General features: G+C 40.7%; 1 protein-coding gene across 1 annotated transcript in view; it reads right to left on the bottom strand.

Annotated features, from left to right (window-relative positions):
- The window catches only part of RPS6KA5 (ribosomal protein S6 kinase A5), a 185,993-nt gene that overhangs the window by 17,746 nt on the left and 151,415 nt on the right, over nucleotides 1–16,832 (bottom strand). Inside the window, 6 exon segments of the mRNA XM_036843627.1 lie at nucleotides 457–499; nucleotides 501–548; nucleotides 1,216–1,349; nucleotides 1,730–1,855; nucleotides 3,555–3,716; nucleotides 6,910–7,060. Coding sequence (XP_036699522.1) covers nucleotides 457–499; nucleotides 501–548; nucleotides 1,216–1,349; nucleotides 1,730–1,855; nucleotides 3,555–3,716; nucleotides 6,910–7,060 — 664 coding nt within the window.

Here is a 16,832-nt window from a genome sequence, read left to right on the forward strand (position 1 = left end):
AATGACTAATACTCTTAAAAAAAAAAAGATGGAAAGAGAGTAATCTTTGCCCTCTGCTTCCTATTTGCTCTTTAGTTTGCACTAATGAGGCTTTAGGCTAAGTTCTACTCTTGAAGTCAAGGATTAAGTTGAAGGCTGAAAATGACTGAGTACTGAGGAGGTACGCGGAGATGAAGCTTTGCGTGGTGGTAGCTGACTGGCAATAGCACAATGAGCTGGGGCTTTAGCCCCCCGTCCTCCTTCCAGGTCCTACACGACCACTACTGAGTGAGAGAAGCAGAAGTGAGAGGAAGCATTGATTTGGGGGTGGGTGACAGTGTGTGTGGAGTGGCTTCTCACTCTCTCAGGTGGCTCGGTCATGTCCCATATCCCTGACTTTGACCCAGCACCAACACAACTGATGAAAAGTAGAACCTTGTATATGAATTAGTATCCACAGAAAAAAAAGTAGACTACCTGATCATGAAAAACTTCATGTAATTTCACGATATTGGGGTGTCCTCACAGGTTTCAGAGCTGTTATTTCTTTCTGAGTATTGGCTTCCAACCTGCAAGATGAAACAGTTAGTCTCTTCATCCCTCTTCACCAAGTTTTTGGAAGCATTGCCCAATCCTAATTTTGTTTTTATTTACAGTATATTCAGAATGTAAGTGTCAAAATATCAGAATGATGCTTCCCTGAAAGTAGTGAGTCATACACCCACCAGAACAAGTAAAGCATTATTCTTGAGAAAAATGATCATTTCTGAGTCAGGAAAGAGCTAATCACATGAAGAAATGGAGGCTCTACTTGCCTGACAATTTGGTAATAAGAATATACAATCATGGAGGTAATAATCAGTTACCAAAAACAACTAGCTGGCTCTCAAACTACCCACAGGTCACTAAATAATTGCAGAACAAAATATTTCAAATATACAACTAATAGGAATGGCAAAAGCTGCTGAACTCACTAAGCAAGTCTGATTAAATAACACCGCCACAAGAAAGTCTTCTCATAATAACCTCAAAAGCATATCATACTATGATTTATGTCTAAAATGGATTACTTTCTCAGAGCTAGAAGTATAATGGATCAACCGATGAGCTGAATGGCTAAAACCTTGGTTAAAAACCTTATAATATACCATTATTTTCCTTTTAAGTAAAAATCTTAATTTATAGAATCCATTGACTAGGACGAATACATAAGAGAGACTGCTGGAAATGTGATACCTTTTGCTGATTATTTTGACTGCAAATGCTTGGTTACTTTTTTTGTGTATGCACTTTCGACAGATTGAAAAACTTCCTTCTCCCAGTGGTTTGTCCTTCAGATCTAGGTCATAGTGTTGATAGAATGGAGAGTCCTGACAAGAAACCAACATCATTTCACTTAAGAAAATATTAGTAATACACAGGGATGATAAAATTGTTGAGTAACAGAACATTATTAATGTTAATAAATAGGAGTGGAATACATTTATAATCTCTAAAAATTCATCATTAGCTCATTTCTATCATGTATATCACTTATTTAAAATATGTTACTTTCTATCGTAAGAAAGGAGCTCATTCAAATGGATGTTAATAATTCTCTAGGGCAAATCTTACTATTTCCATTTATTCATTTTTTAAAACTACGTTTTAGTCAAATGGAAAGTCTATTAAATTTACTTGACTTGAGAAAGTCAATTAGTGTTGGTATTTAAACCATGAATATATCATTTAATTAACCACATGGCTACACCTTCATCATTGCACTCCTTGCCACATTCGTCACTCCGGGACGATCGACTCCCATGTGAAACTGAAGAGGGTCTATGACGGCTGCATTACGCTTGAAGAGAATAGAAGGAGCAACAAAGGAATAGCCCTAAAAAAAAAAAGAAAGGTAAAAAAATAAGGATTTGCAATTTTCCAGTTTAGCACAGACTAGATTGTAATCATTTTTTTCTTCTTTGACTCCGTGCTTTCACCGCTGAGGGCGTGGGTTCGATCCCTCATCGGGGAACTAAGATCCCGCAAGCCACATGGCGAGGCCAAAAAAATAAAATAAAATAAAATAAAAAGCTCAAATATTTGTTAAGATGAATCTAAAATGCAAGGTTATTTCAAATCAATAGAATAATGCTTTTTAGAAGGAGATCACGCCATCTTCTGGTAGAACTAAACCGATTCAAAATTAAAGGCAGAAAAATACTTCCTTCCTATCCCACCCCCAGTATCTGACTCATAGATATAATTCTTTTGCATTGCTGATAAAAGTTTGCTTATAAACAAACACAACTAACTTCTCAAAAAAGGTACAGTTAAGGAACTAAAAAGTGGTCCAAATGCTACTGGTTTTCAAACTAGATAAATAGCAAGTTTCATTCCAGTCAGTTTCTAATTCAGCAATTACTTGACTCATTATATTTCCTTAGGTTAAATTTAAAATTGAGTTTTAGAAAAGGAGTCAAATCAAACGGCAGAATGATGTGCTGAACCAAAAGTGGTACAGATCTTCCTTGACTTACAATGGAGTTACGTCCTGATAGACCCACCATAAATTGAAAATATCCTAAGTTGAAAATGCATTTAACACACCTAACCTACCAGACGTCACAGCTTAGCCTGGCCTACCTTAAACGTGCTCAGAACACTTCCATTAGCCTACAGATGAGTGAGATCACCTAACACAAAGCCTATTTAATAATAAAGTGTTGGCTATCTCATGTCATTTACTGACTACTGTACTGAAAGTGAAAAACAATGGTTGTTTGGGTTCCGACTGGTTGTAAGTGCATCAGCTATTTACCCTCGTGATCGAGTGGCTGACTGGGAGCCGGGGCTCACTGCTGCTGCCCAGCATCGTGAGAGGATCGTACTGCACATCACCATCCCGGGAAAGATCAAAACTCTAAGTATGGTTTCCGTGGAATGCGTATCACTTTTGCACCACCATAAAGTCAAAAAATCCTAAGTTGAACCATCGTAAATTGGGGACCATCTGTATAATGATGGATGATTAATCTGCTTAAGCTAGAACATTCACTAATTCGAGGAACATGTTTTTCAACGTCTGCTTTGTCCCAGCCAAGTGCTAGCCACTAGTGTCACCTATGTCCAGAGACAGTGTCTGGACAGCCAGATTAAACCAAACTACTGGGATGCTAATGGGAGTCAAAGAAGTGAAGCTATGATGCCATTTAATAGAATATTTTATCTTAAGTCTGAGAAAAGATCCTTTCCTAAGTGTAAAATCCTTTCTAAATCTTTTTTACGAGTTGAGAAACAGTTCTGATTAGTCACTGAAGATAAAGAATCAGATAATACTGTTTATGAATTAAGGAATATTTTGTATGATTAAAAGTAAAGTAGTATTATATTTTCTATAAAAGAGCTTGAACAGAAGTAAAATTTCAGGTGTAAATTCAACACATATTTATTTGCAATATCTCTGTATTTAATAATTTTGAAGACATTAGACAGTCCTGTTTTTCAAGATGCCAAAAAGCTTTCACATGGGAAAATTAATCTTTTCTTTCAAAGCATACATGGCCAACAAACACGTGTGGGCTCTTGGAGATTACCTGAAACAGCCTCTCGGAGCTCTGGGGCAGTGCTGCGGGAGAGTAGGTGGGGTCCATTTCTGTGAACTCTTCTGCAAAGTTACTCACATCTAATTCATCTCGGATGACTGGCTTAAAGGGCGCGGGCACTTTTTTGGCAGCTAAATCATCCCAATTTATTTTCTAAAACAGAGAAAGAAAATTGGTACAAAGTAGAAATCAACAAAGTTGAAATATATTTTTGAAAAATAACAAAGATAATGATTTTAATTGAACAACAGAAAAAAGCACATATTTATTTTTTTAAAAATATTTATTTTATTTCTTTCTTTTTGGCTGCATTGGGTCTTCCTTGCTGTGCGTGGGCTTTCTCTAGTTGCAGCGAGCAGGGACTACTCTTTGTTGCAGTGCACGGGCTTCTCATTGCAGTGGCTTCTCTTGCTGTGGAGCACAGGCTCTAGGCGTGCGGGCTTCAGTAGTTGTGGCACGCAGGCTCAGTAGTTGTGGCTCGCGGGCTTCAGTAGTTGTAGCTCGCGGGCTCTAGAGTGCAGGCTCAGTAGTTGTGGCGCACGGGCTTAGTTGCTCCGCGGCATGTGGGATCTTCCCAGACCAGGGCTCGAACCCGTGTCCCCTGCACTGGCAGGCAGATTCTTAATCACTGCGCCACCAGGGAAGTGCGAGAAGCACATATTTCAAACCAATGATTTTAAAAAATATTTTTTACAAGCAGGAGCACATTTTTTGACCACAGCTTATAGCTCACCAAAGCTGTGACTGAGATGAGACTTTCTCCACCACTGTGGAATCTCGTGCTGGCCACTGGGGGGCACCAGGACACCCTAGTTCACCCTTAGGGATAACAAAAATTATTTTGTCATGAGTCCCCTGAGACAGGCGTTAAGCCAAACCAAAACCAAACCAAACCTAAACTAAACTATAATAAAGGGCTTTAAAATGGATGTGAATATTAACTCTAAAGGAACATCCCTATTTTTTAGAGGCAATGTTAACTAGCTTTCCTTCTGTACTTACTTTTCCTCCTGGCCATCTGGACAAATTAGAAAATAAACTCACTCTAATTCATGCATTGGTTTATGTCTATAAATCTAAATGATACTGTGATAGTATGAACTGATGCAACCATTCTTTTCTCATTCAACTGTATTCAAGCTATTCAACATTGACTCTTCTCTCCCCCATGGGATAATCCAGGCCCCCTTTCTACCCATGTCAGTCACTGTCTGATAAACTGCCATGTTTTATATTATTCAAATTCAACCCTCTGTTCCGTTTTCTTTATTCTCCTTCTGCCACGAAAAACAACCTCAGATAATACTTACTGAATTGAATCCCACAGATACCCTATTAATATATTTCTCTTATAATCTAAGATGTCATCCTTGATAGTAAGATACACACTTATTTTATGTACCATTAAGAAAGAAAAAGCATTACCAATTAGAATAGTAAAATGTTGTCCACTGTAAGCTGCATACTGATTTCAGAGATGGTAAAATGTGAAACTTGCACTTCTTGGTTGATGACGTTCAGTAAGTATAATCAACTAACATAAAATGTTTTTATTATGCCTTCTTGTGGAGGCAATGGAGGTAAAATCATTAAATTACAGACCTTCAAAGTTTTCAGCTAAAATGGGTTTTAGAGGTCATTTAGTTCATCCTCTTTATTTGATCCAGATGGAAATCGAAGCCCGGAAATCAGAACTAACCTTTTCACTTAAACATTTGGGAGGGTCAGTCTCTTGACTTTCTAGTTCGTGTTCTTTCCTAGCGTATGATTACATTACAAGCATATGATTACAAGCGTATGATTTGTGCTTGGCTCTTGTACATACATTAAGAGAAACTTCTAGAGTGAAGGGGTAATTTAAAGAAATATACTGTTAGCAGGAGAACGTTTAGTATGGAGAAAATTGAATGCTCTTACAATCCTCTCCACCTCCACCCCATTTGGGTCTTTACAAGTAGAATTTTGGTCTTTCCTGAAGTGTCCCTGTCATTTAAAAAGTCAAGGCAATTAAATAACCTAAAATTACTATTCTAAGCTATAGAAAGGAGAAATTTCTCTAATATGAAAGCTATTTTGCAATATTCACAAGTACAGGGAACCGTGGAGAAAAAGATCCTACGAAAATATGATTTGGGGTATTTTGCTTGAGTATGTTCTTGAATTTTACCTTATTGTTAATTTTTGAGCCGAACTTCTGAACAAGGTATATAAAATAGTTTGTTCAAATGTTAACCTTTCCAAGCCATATTAATCTATGAAATGCACATGCTGAGAAATTAATTTTATTCTAAAGATACTTCTCACTATGTTACTGAACTTCTGTAAGATGTACAGTAATGATTTTCTAAATGGTTACACCAAGAGACTGAAATAAATGTGCCCTTTTTTGAGTATATAAGTACAGAGAGAGAATTCTTATTCTCAATGACTATTTGTTTTTCTATATTAAAAACACAATAAATAACAACATGAAAGCTTACTCTACAGCAGAGTTTTTTTCTTTGTTTTGGTATGATATTTTCATTAATTTTGGTGATAATAATGTAAAAGCTCAGCCTGCAAAGTAAAAATAAAACCTTGATGGTCCCTTTTGAGCATAAATATTTAGGTCATGCTTGTTGATACGATGAAATTATTTAAAAGTCATAAGCTCAGAGTTTTAGAAATCGAGGTCATGGTATCCCAGGTTGACCATTTAGATTGAAATAACTAGCCAACTCAGTCTATTTAACTTTTTTTTCAAGTTATCTAAAATTTTGGTAATTTTTTGGACAACACTTAGCGTACTAGGTTGAGCAGACGTGTTGGTGCTCTGCAGAATGGTCTTATTAGGCTTTTGCAGAATAAGAAAAGCACTGTTTCAAGTACAAAGAAAATAAATGAATAATTCTCTATATATTATAATACGTAACTGAGAAAGAGGCTGATTTTGAATTTTCTAAGATTTCTTCTGGGAAAAGAAGAGATGAAATCACTATCTAAAAAGTATAACACAGTGGCAGTAATAGCTCATGAACTGAGAAGTAAAAAATATAATAAAAGTCTCCTTAGTCTATATGCCTAAATCTTGAGATCACAAATGGAAATCAATACTCAGAAACTCTAACCAATAAGTATGTAGAAAATCAAATGTTATTATAATCCTCCCCTCTCTCCCTTCATATAGGGAGAAAAAGACCATTTAGGTCCCTACAAGTAGAATTCTGATTCTTCTTAAAGGATCCCTGTCATTTAAAAATTGGGAGAAAATGACTCCGAAACAGCCCAAGTTCACTCATTTCACCAAGAATGCCAAGTACCCGGAAAACAGCAGGGCATATAAGACCATCTGTTCAATACGTTTCACCTGAAAAAAGAGATGTTCTTTGATTTCATCTGCATCACGTGGACCACATCCCAGTCTTTTCTTGGGCTCTTTCATCAAGAGACGCTGAATTAGGTCTTTGGCTACAGCACTCATTTCTTGGGGATACGGAGGCTCGCTTTTTAATATTCTCCTGTAGGCAGACAAAACTTGCTGTTAAAACAACCATAGGATGAAGTTATAGTGACCGTATTCTTCGCAGAAAACAAGTATGGCGCAACACACTCTGAAATCGAACTATATGTGAAAAACGGAGATAAAAATATGAGATACCATGAAATCAAATTTCTCAAACTTAAGCAGAAACAAAACGCATTGATCATTTTCCAGTATAAGTCAATCCTCATGGGAAACTAACATCCCAAATATTTAATTAGAAAAAAAAAGGCTTGGGGTTGGATTAGATCTCCTATCTATGGACTAGACTCTATGAGTAAAACTTTTACAATGGAAACAACTTTAATAAACTCAGGGAAGAGAATTCAGCACTCAGATTTGGAAGGACAAAAGAAATCCCAACTCTACCTGCCTAGCTTCTCTTGCCCTGTGTGCCAGTGAACATAAGGCGCCAGCGGGAATGGAGAGGGAAGGAAGCCCCGGAAAGGGAGAGTCAGAACCCGTTGGATGTGGCTCAACTCTTGACACCAGAGCTGGGGGCTCTTCATGGGATGAAAGCATCTGCTTATTTATCTGCGACACTAAAACAGACTGGCAAGCCTTAGAAGGCAAGTGGTGCTCAAAGATGGAGTAAACGCTACTATTTATTACAGAAAGTAAAAAAATTAAGATGATCAGGTTTCTTGATGAAATATTTTAAATTATTCTGTCACAGATGAAATTGATCCAATCCAAATGTACCTTTGCCCCTCTTAAAAGCCAGAGCAATAGTTTAATGAGAAAGAAATAATGGAAGGGCTGATGGAAATTAAGAAGCTTAACATAGTACACATAGAGATAAACAGTTTCTCAATTATTTGGTTTGCAAAAAGATCCCCTGTTGTGCATGAAAATAGTAATAACTGTTGTGGGACAAAAAATAGATAACAAATTAATAAGAGATAGTACAGTGCAGTTAAGAACAGGAATTTGGAGCCTTTTGGGATCAAGTTCAAGCACTGGCTCTGCCGCTTATTGGCTGTGTGACCTTAAAATAGTTAATTAATGCCTCTGTACCACAGTTTCCTCAACCGCTTTCTCAACCGCAGTACCTGCCTAATATGGGTATTATGCCTCTTAAATGAGCGAAGACGTGATGTACAGTGCTTGGCACCGCCCCTGAAACGCAGCAAACGCTTGATCAATATGAGCTACTCGCTGTCCTGCTCCCTCATTTAAGGCAACCACAAAGAAAACAGACAGACAGCCTGGAGCAAGGAGCACTGAGCATCAGGGAAATGACGGTGGGATGGTAACTTCTGACTGAACATTCCAGCAGTGTTGTTCATTTCAAAGCGAATTCTACTTCTAGCGCTCCATCCTGGGAACCTAAGAAAATGCTGAAAGAACAAGCAAAAAAAAAAAAAAAGCAGCAGAACCCTCTTTTCTTTCTGATTCTTTAGTGTTTTCCCATGGCTCACTGCCTGTCAGGGTTGCAGCATTAGACAGAATCCTCTCCTGACATAAGGTGTGGGCGCCCTGTTTCTCAGGGAAAAGCAAGCATAGACTGTTCCATTTCTCCATCTTTAATGTCCTTTCTGCAGGCAAGGGTTTCTTGTGTAAAAGCACCAGGCTCTAGATTCACTGCTGCTGAACCACGTGTAGAAAGAAGCACTTTGGCTGACTTCATCTGAGGGTACCGACTCTGTACTGTTACTCTTACACCTAAGTCAGCGACGTTTACTGGCAGTCTGCTCCGTACCAAGCACTGGGGGAAGAAATGGTCAGTCTTGTTGACTGCGGTGGGTTCGTGGAGAAGGAGGGCCAGCGAGAGAGCCATGAGCCCCTGAAGAGAGGCACGGCCCCACCGAAATGCCCAGACTGGAAGCAGGCACAGGAGACCCCGTGCACACGTCAGGGCAGTAGTCTGGACACACAAACAACAGCATTGGTGTGCCACCGAGGTGTGCGTCAGGTCCACATGCAAGGGAACGAGAGGTTCAGATTCGGGTGAGGCAGGGATCAGATCGGGAAGAAACTGAGTAGAAATCTACAGGAATTCCTGCTGAAAACAGTACTGATGAGGGAACATGCAGAACAAACAGCGATGGCCCCAAACCCTCCCCTTTCCTGAGTGAGAATAATAGGGCCAGAAGCAGCGGGAGCAGACCCGCACAGAGCATGCTCAACACCCACCCGATGTAGAGGAGTGACAGCAGGAGCCTTGCTGGAGACTCACGGAAGGGCCACTGCTGTTGTCATATAAGCAGAGTGAGACAGGGTTTCCTTAGCGATGTGGAGAGGCTCTGAAGCCCAGGAAGAGGACCAGAAACTGGGGGTGGGGTGGTAAGGAGACAGTAGGCTCAACCCTTTCCTCCACGGGAAGATGATCCCGGATTTACCTTCTTCTTATACTGTTTCCTTGAAACGCACCGGGTCAAGATGGATGTGAAGCGTCAGGTGTGCGGTCATTCTGAAGTTACCCCTGAGAAGTGAACCGCGCCTGGCCAGACAGGTGTGAACAGGCATGTAGGTCCTGGGGGTCGCCTTGTCCAGGACTATTTAAAACATATTCACGAGCCTCTGTGTGTTCTCTCTTATTCCCAAGGGTGTCCTTGTGGGGGCTTGGAAGCTGTGTTCGTGGGAGTTAGAAGACAGAGTTCCTGCTCTGAGTTTCCTCTGCTGGGTGGTCCATGCCCGCCCACTAGGTCCCATCACTAATGGCTGAGCGTGTCCCTTCTGGTCTGGTAAGTCAGGCCTAGGTGGTTGGAAGGACCTCTGATGAGATGTGTTTGATGTTGTCATGCCGATACACTATGCTTCCTGACCTGTATCCTTCCAGAAAGCTAAGTAAAACTGGTGCCAGATTCCAGCCTATTGTGCCCTGTGAGTATGAATGTCAGTCTGAGGGCCAGCCCACCGTGGCTGTGCAGGGTGGGCGCTGAGAAATGCGGGTGCAGGTGGAGGGTTTCTGTGGGATGCCCACTTGTAACAATACCAGGGCATCTTGCAACAAGGGCTGGGAGACATTTCTTGGGTGTTGCTGCCACTTTACCTCTTCCAATGTGCTTGATTTCTGAACTGGTAATAACCCAGAGCTATTTTTTCTTGCTTCCAAATGAATCTTAGAGCCCTCTGTAAAATCAGAACAAGCTCTGAATTAACATATCACGTTGAACACTTCACGTGTATATTATCATTCAATCCATACAAAAATCCTATCAAAAAGCTATTATTATCCCTGTCTTACAGATGAGGAAAGATTCCTTTCAAAAAAAAAGCAAGAAATATACATATGAATTAAAATTTCAACCAGATATTTTAGAACCTGGATAATATTAATATTTATTTGCAAGAATTAGTGATAACACAGCTTAGAAAATTTTGAAAAAGAAAATAACTGGGGAGAATTTGCCTAACTACATAGTAAAATGTATTATAAAACAAAACTGTGAAAGTGAAGTGGTAGTAAAATAAATTAACAGCCATATCAAGTGAATAGAAGAGACAACTTGAAAAATAACCAGGCATATACAAAAACTTTTTAAAAAGTTGTTTTTAAAAAGTGACCAGCCAACATAGGAAAGACCGCATTGTTTGACAAATGTGTTGGGTAAACCAGCTACGTGGGAAAGAAACAAACAAGGCAAGACCCTTGCCTTATACCGTAAGCCCAAATAAACTCTGAATGGATTGAGGAATTACATGTAAAATGCAAAATGAAATAAAATTAAAATCTATAATAATATATAAATGAATATAAAATTTCTTCCTATTCATGGATGGAAGTTTCTGAAAACCCCTGTGGTAAAAGAAATGCACAACTGATTAGCTTAAGAATTTATGGAGTAAAGGGTGAGGACATCAAGATTAAAATTAAACCTATGACGGAGAGAGAGGTAGGTAGATACAAAATAAGCAAGGATGGTAAAATATTCACGGTAGAATCACGGCAGTGAGTATGTAGGTGTCCACCGTAACAAATATTTGCAACTTTTCATAATAAAATGTGGCGGAAAGAGTGAACCTATGAAACTTGGCACATGTGTTTGGTATGTTCACTAAAACATAACAACAAAGAACTGTCCCAATAAAACGTTATCAGTGACCTTTAGGACAGTGGTTTATGCTCACCTCATCCCTCCACATCACCCACCCACATCACCTACATCCTACAAAATTGCCGTTTCCCCCACTCTTTAACCTTTTCCTTCATTTTTCTTCACGGAATTTATAGACTATTATGTATTTATTTGTCTATTATTTATCTCTCCCAACTAAAATATAAGCTCAGTGGGAGTAGGGATTCTTTTTTTTTTTTTTTAAAAAAAAAGCAGTCTTGTTCACTGCTTTATTCCCTGGGGCCTAGAACACTGCTTCAGCCTAGAGCAAGTCCTCAACAAATATTTACAAAATCAATACATGTCTAATTGTTCTCCATTTACTATATGAGGAGCTTTCCTCCTCAGTTTCCATAGATGCCTGCAGATAACTTTTTCACTTTTTTGCAGATAGCAAAAGATGAGTTGATTATTTCTATTTGTCCTCCATTTATAAGTTCACAATCTTCCCCATTTCATTGTGGACTCTCACTTCCTGGTTCCCCAGTGGTCCCCAAATCACAGAATCACATACGTGCCTGCCTGAGTTAGAACGATTTTTCACTGAACTACTGACTCTTGATTTTTGTGCAACACAAGGGGGATAGTAAAGCATATCATGGTGTTATGTACTCAGTGGTATACTACACAGCCATTACAAAAGTATGTTTATGAAGAGTTTGTAATTAGAGAATGCTTATAAATTTACACAAAAACTGCAAAATATGAAGTTAACTTCTAGTATGAGCACAACATTATTCAGGTGAAGAAGACTAACGGGAAATAGTAGCAGTGTTCATCTCTGGGTGTTATTACTGCTGTTTTCCTCCTATGCACGCTTTAAACTATAGTGAACATTACTTTTAAGAATAGGAATGCTAAAATGAACTTCATTTACAAGATCACGGACCCGCTGAGAGCACTGCCCAGACCGGAGAGGACTCCAGGGAGTCTGCAGGCCCCTGTGCGTGTTTCCCCACCGTCTGAAAGGCATTTCCTTCTACCCTCCGCCTTTGCAAACCTCATCGGCGCTCTCAGCCCAGCCCATGCTGTCTCTCCATCAGGAGGGCGTCCCTGACGCTCTCAAGCCCCAAGGGACTGTGCCACCTCCCAAACCCAAGGGACTGTTCCGCCTCCGTACTTCCACAGCATTCATCTTACCACTCAAACATTTGTCAACACTCCCTCTTATGATGAATTGTCATCTATTTATTCCATATCTTCCCAAACAGTATGTAAGTTTTCTTAGGGCAAGAACTGTGTGCTTCTATTTGTCTTCCTCCTAGGAGTTAAAAATCACTCAACAAATACTCAAGTGATTAATGAAATCAATCCCTCTGTTGTCTCTGGACCAGTCCTTCCCAATCCTTTACCTGAAATAAGCATCTGCCTCACCAGCAAACAGCCACATGGAACCAAGTGTTACCCAGGAAAGAGCATGAAGCAACTTTTCAGTCACTCTGCACTTGACCCCAGCCCCACCTCCCTGGAGCTCTGAGTCTTCAGGTAACTGAAGCTTAGCTTCCTTGTCTGTAGGACAGCACATGCTGCTACCTCATTTTCAGCATTGTAAGGATTCAAGGCCATGACGTGGGTGACTCTGGGCACAGAGGTTGGCACACAGGGGGGCCCTCAGCCTGGCTACTCCACAGGAGCGCCCCTTCTCTGAGCCACGAGACTGGCTGCCCAGAGAGGACGGTCCCATGCGGTCACTTCCCTCTGCATGTCACTGAGCTCTTTCTCGATCCAGATCCACCTAACCTGTGCTTCCTGAGGCCACATCCACTGGGTGATTAAGAATAATGAGATGAGATTCTTTGGCTGGTACCCTTGCTGGCTTTTGCGGAATGTGCGACTCCACTCAAAGTCTCATCCAGTAATTCCTGGGAGTCCCCAGGGCATGTCTTCTGTGAGCTATGAATACTCCTCTTCACTCTCTCCTAAAGCATCTCGTTTTGTCTTTCACCCAGTTCCCCAACAAGGCCTCCGACCCCCACTGCCTGAGAAGCCACCCGACGGCTCCCATTCCTGCTGCTGCTTCTGGAGCCGAAGGGAGAAAATACCTGTTTCTCATGAGGTTAGAGGAACCAAAGATGTGTGCGTGATCTTGTAAAGATTTGGGCTAAATTCCTTTTCTTTTCAACTTATAGCATCTTCTCCCTAAAAGTGACAGATGAAACCTAGAATTGTCCTTCCTCGCTAAATGGCTAAGGCCTTTGTGAACCCAGCTGGTCTGCCTGGGCTCCTCTCCCTTCGACTCTCGCACAGTTAGATTACTGATGGGTCTACTAGACCGGCTTATCAGATGTGCCTGAATGCGTCTTAATCTCAGAGGTGGGCCCGGCTTAGGCTAAAGCTGGGATCCCATTTCACTCACCAGGGCTTTACCGGCAGACCTCTTCCCAGGCCCTCCTCCTTACTACACTCTTTTCTGTGCCCCAGACGATGCTCTCCAAGTCAGTACTTCTCCACCCACTCCATTATCTGTGTTAGAGTGCCCTTCCTAACAGGGCAAGATGACAGGGTTAGGAGAGAGCCTTGGGGGTTCCTGCGGACCAAGTGGCTGCATGTGACAACAAACTAAGGCCTTGTTGGGGGTCAAGAACTGAGTGGAACACACGGAATTTCAAAGAGATTGAAATGGAAAGGAGCCCAGGCAGAAAGCAAGAGCCAGAGTACGGAGCCAAGATGCTCATCCAAAAGGATGGGGCCCTCCCGGGAGGCCTGCAGAACCACGGCATGTAAGGAACAGCAGATCACACCACAGAACAAAATAAGTGGCGGATTTGTGAATGCAGGGGCTAACTCTTCTTCCCATGGCCTTTTCCAGTAGCTGTGAGGCTGACCTTTGAGGCTCCAGGTGGATGGGAGCAGTGGAGAACCGGCTGGGGTAGAAATCAGAGGTGGCAGTGAAGCAGGAGGTGGAGGGGAAGCTCAGGAAATGGCAACCACTCTGACGGCGTCTCTGAGGGGCCCTCTCCACGGCGGGAATGATCAGCCCTATGTTTTATGAAGGGCTCCAAACCCTCTCCCTACCCAGGGAGTGCTTCAGAGGCAAATTAGTAATTCAGTACCATTTGGCCCTCCCCGCCACGTGTTATGCAAGGGAAGCAGGAGTGAAAAGATCAGAAGGATGATAAGAGGGAAGATGGAAAGCTGAGGATTATGGTGCCAAGGGAAGGGTCATTTTCACCCTGCTCCTCTCCCATCACTGGACTCCGGTCTGAAGCTGCTGTAATTGCATCCTGTTAAATAACAGGTAGAGGAATAGCTCTTGTGACAAACTTTAATAGATTTGGGGTAACGAGTCAAAAAACACCTGGGAAATATAGATACTGCTATTGGATACAAAAATACCTAGAGAGAAGAAAAGAAAAAAACAAATTGCATATGGGGAATTAAGAAGGCTTTATAAAATATGCTGACAAAAAAATTTCATCATAAAGACATAAGAAGAATAAGAAAGCCAAGGAAAAAAATAAATTTGATCTCTTCTTAGCGTTAAGAAATAATGATACTTGTTTTTATTCTATACGTAACTCTGAAAGCAAGACATCAATAAACAGAAAATGTAAAATGATACAAATGGGCTAATTCAATATGTTACTGAATAATTAACATGGATAAAACAGAAAAATACAACAGAATTACTGTTTTTTGATTTTGCATTTAGAAGACTAAATTAGCACATCACACAAAATCAATGTTTTAAAATAATTACTTAAAGAGAAACACTCGTTGCGAGGACAAATAAATTCTTACCTAAACCAGGGGTCGGCAAACTTTTTTGTAAAAGGCCCATGGTAGGCAAATTTCTAAGATGCCCATGATCACTGTCTCCTTGTATTCACAGCCTCGTGTTGCCTGGACCTAGTGACTTTCTTATAACCAATATTATTCAGCAAAGATGAGAGAATGCCACTTTCACGATTAGGTTACAAAACATTCCATCTTCCTAGCAGACCCTCTCTATTGCCTTCCCAGCTTGCATGCTTCGATGAAGAAGCTGCCATGTTGGAAAGGCCCACACAGCAAGGAAGTGAGGGTGGTCTTCAGCCAACAGCCAGTAAGGAACTGAGGCTCTCAGTCCAACAACCCAGAGGAACTGAATCCTGCCAACAACCACATGCACTTGGAAGCAGATCCTTTCCCAGTTGATCCTTGAGATACTGAAAGCCCAGCCAACACCTTGATTGCAGCCTGTGAGTGACCTTGAAGTGGAGGACTTAGCTAAGCTGTGCCCAGATTCCTGATCTACAGAAATGCGGAGATAATAAATGTATGTTGTCTTAGGCCACTAAGTTTTGAGCTCATTTGTTACTGAGCAATGGATAATGGGTAACTAATACAAGGCCAGACAATACATTCTTCAGGCTTTGGAAGCTATATGGTTTCTGGGGCAACTATTCAATGCTGCTGCTGCAGCATGAAAGCAGCCAGACATGATACGTAAATGGATGAGTACTCTGTGTTCTAATAAAACTTAACTGATGGACACCGAAATTTAAATTTCATCTAGTTTTCACATGTCACAAAATATTGTTCACCTCCTGAGTTTTTCAACCACTTAAGAATGTAAAAACCATTCTTAGCTCACAGGCTACACAAAAACAGGCAGCAGAATGGATTTGGCCATAGTTTGCCAACCCCCTACCTAAACAACACCTACAGCTCTGTTTAAACCATTATTTTTATAACACTTAGACCTGAATTTATACAACATTATGCTTAGGATAGCACTATGAAACACATTAGTAAAGTATACTTTATTGATGGATAATGAAATACCAAATAAACATCTCTTGGCAAGTATTTTGTAAATTTCCAAGGCAGAGAAAGTGAGACAGAAACAACCCTGCCGGAGATGATGGAGGAGCTGCAATCAGAACCTCTACGTCCTGATGCCCAGGTGAGGGTAAATCTAATTATCCTGGTTTACACAGCCCCAGGCAAGAAAAAGCTTCTTTCTTGAAGGGGAGGCAGAAAAACTGCTAGCAATACCAGTGGCTGAGGGGACACCTTCCTGTGTGGCAGTAACACATACCCTGAAAGAGGAAGCTCTACACAGAGGCAGTAAAAGCTAGTGGGAAACATACGTGTATGAAAAGCACATGCTACATACATGAAATAAAAATAAGAAACAGATTCACAGAAAAGCTAAAGAGCTATCATTCAAAGCTATAATGTTGACAATGTGATGTTTGTTCAGAATGGTACCGAGGAATGACGAATCTAGAAATCATTTCACATGAACAGTTAAGAGAACTAGAAAGGTTTACCCTAGATAAAACTATCTTCAGACACCTAAAGCAATGTCTGGAAGAAACCACAGAACTACTCTGTTCTTTAGAGGACAGGACCAGGACCAGGACCAGAACTGACTTGCAGAGGTTAGAGGAAACTAATTTCAGCTTGTTTTACAGGAGGAGAAATTCTGATGGAAGGGGCTTCCTTGAAAATACCTTACACAACAGTGTTATCTGTTCACTGATGGCACTCAGACAGAAAGGAGAGGACCGTCAGGGACACTGATAAAGGGATTCTTACACCATGGAGAAAGTTCTCGTCTCATCCTAAATTCTTATCATATTTTAAAATTTGATAACCAGAGAAAACATATTTGTCCTGATTTTAGGCTACCTGTAGACAACAACAGGCAAACAGATAACTTGGATAATATATTATTCTGATGCATCTCAAATAAACTCT

Source organism: Balaenoptera musculus, chromosome 2, assembly GCF_009873245.2.
Source record: "Balaenoptera musculus isolate JJ_BM4_2016_0621 chromosome 2, mBalMus1.pri.v3, whole genome shotgun sequence".
Lineage (NCBI taxonomy): Eukaryota > Metazoa > Chordata > Mammalia > Artiodactyla > Balaenopteridae > Balaenoptera > Balaenoptera musculus.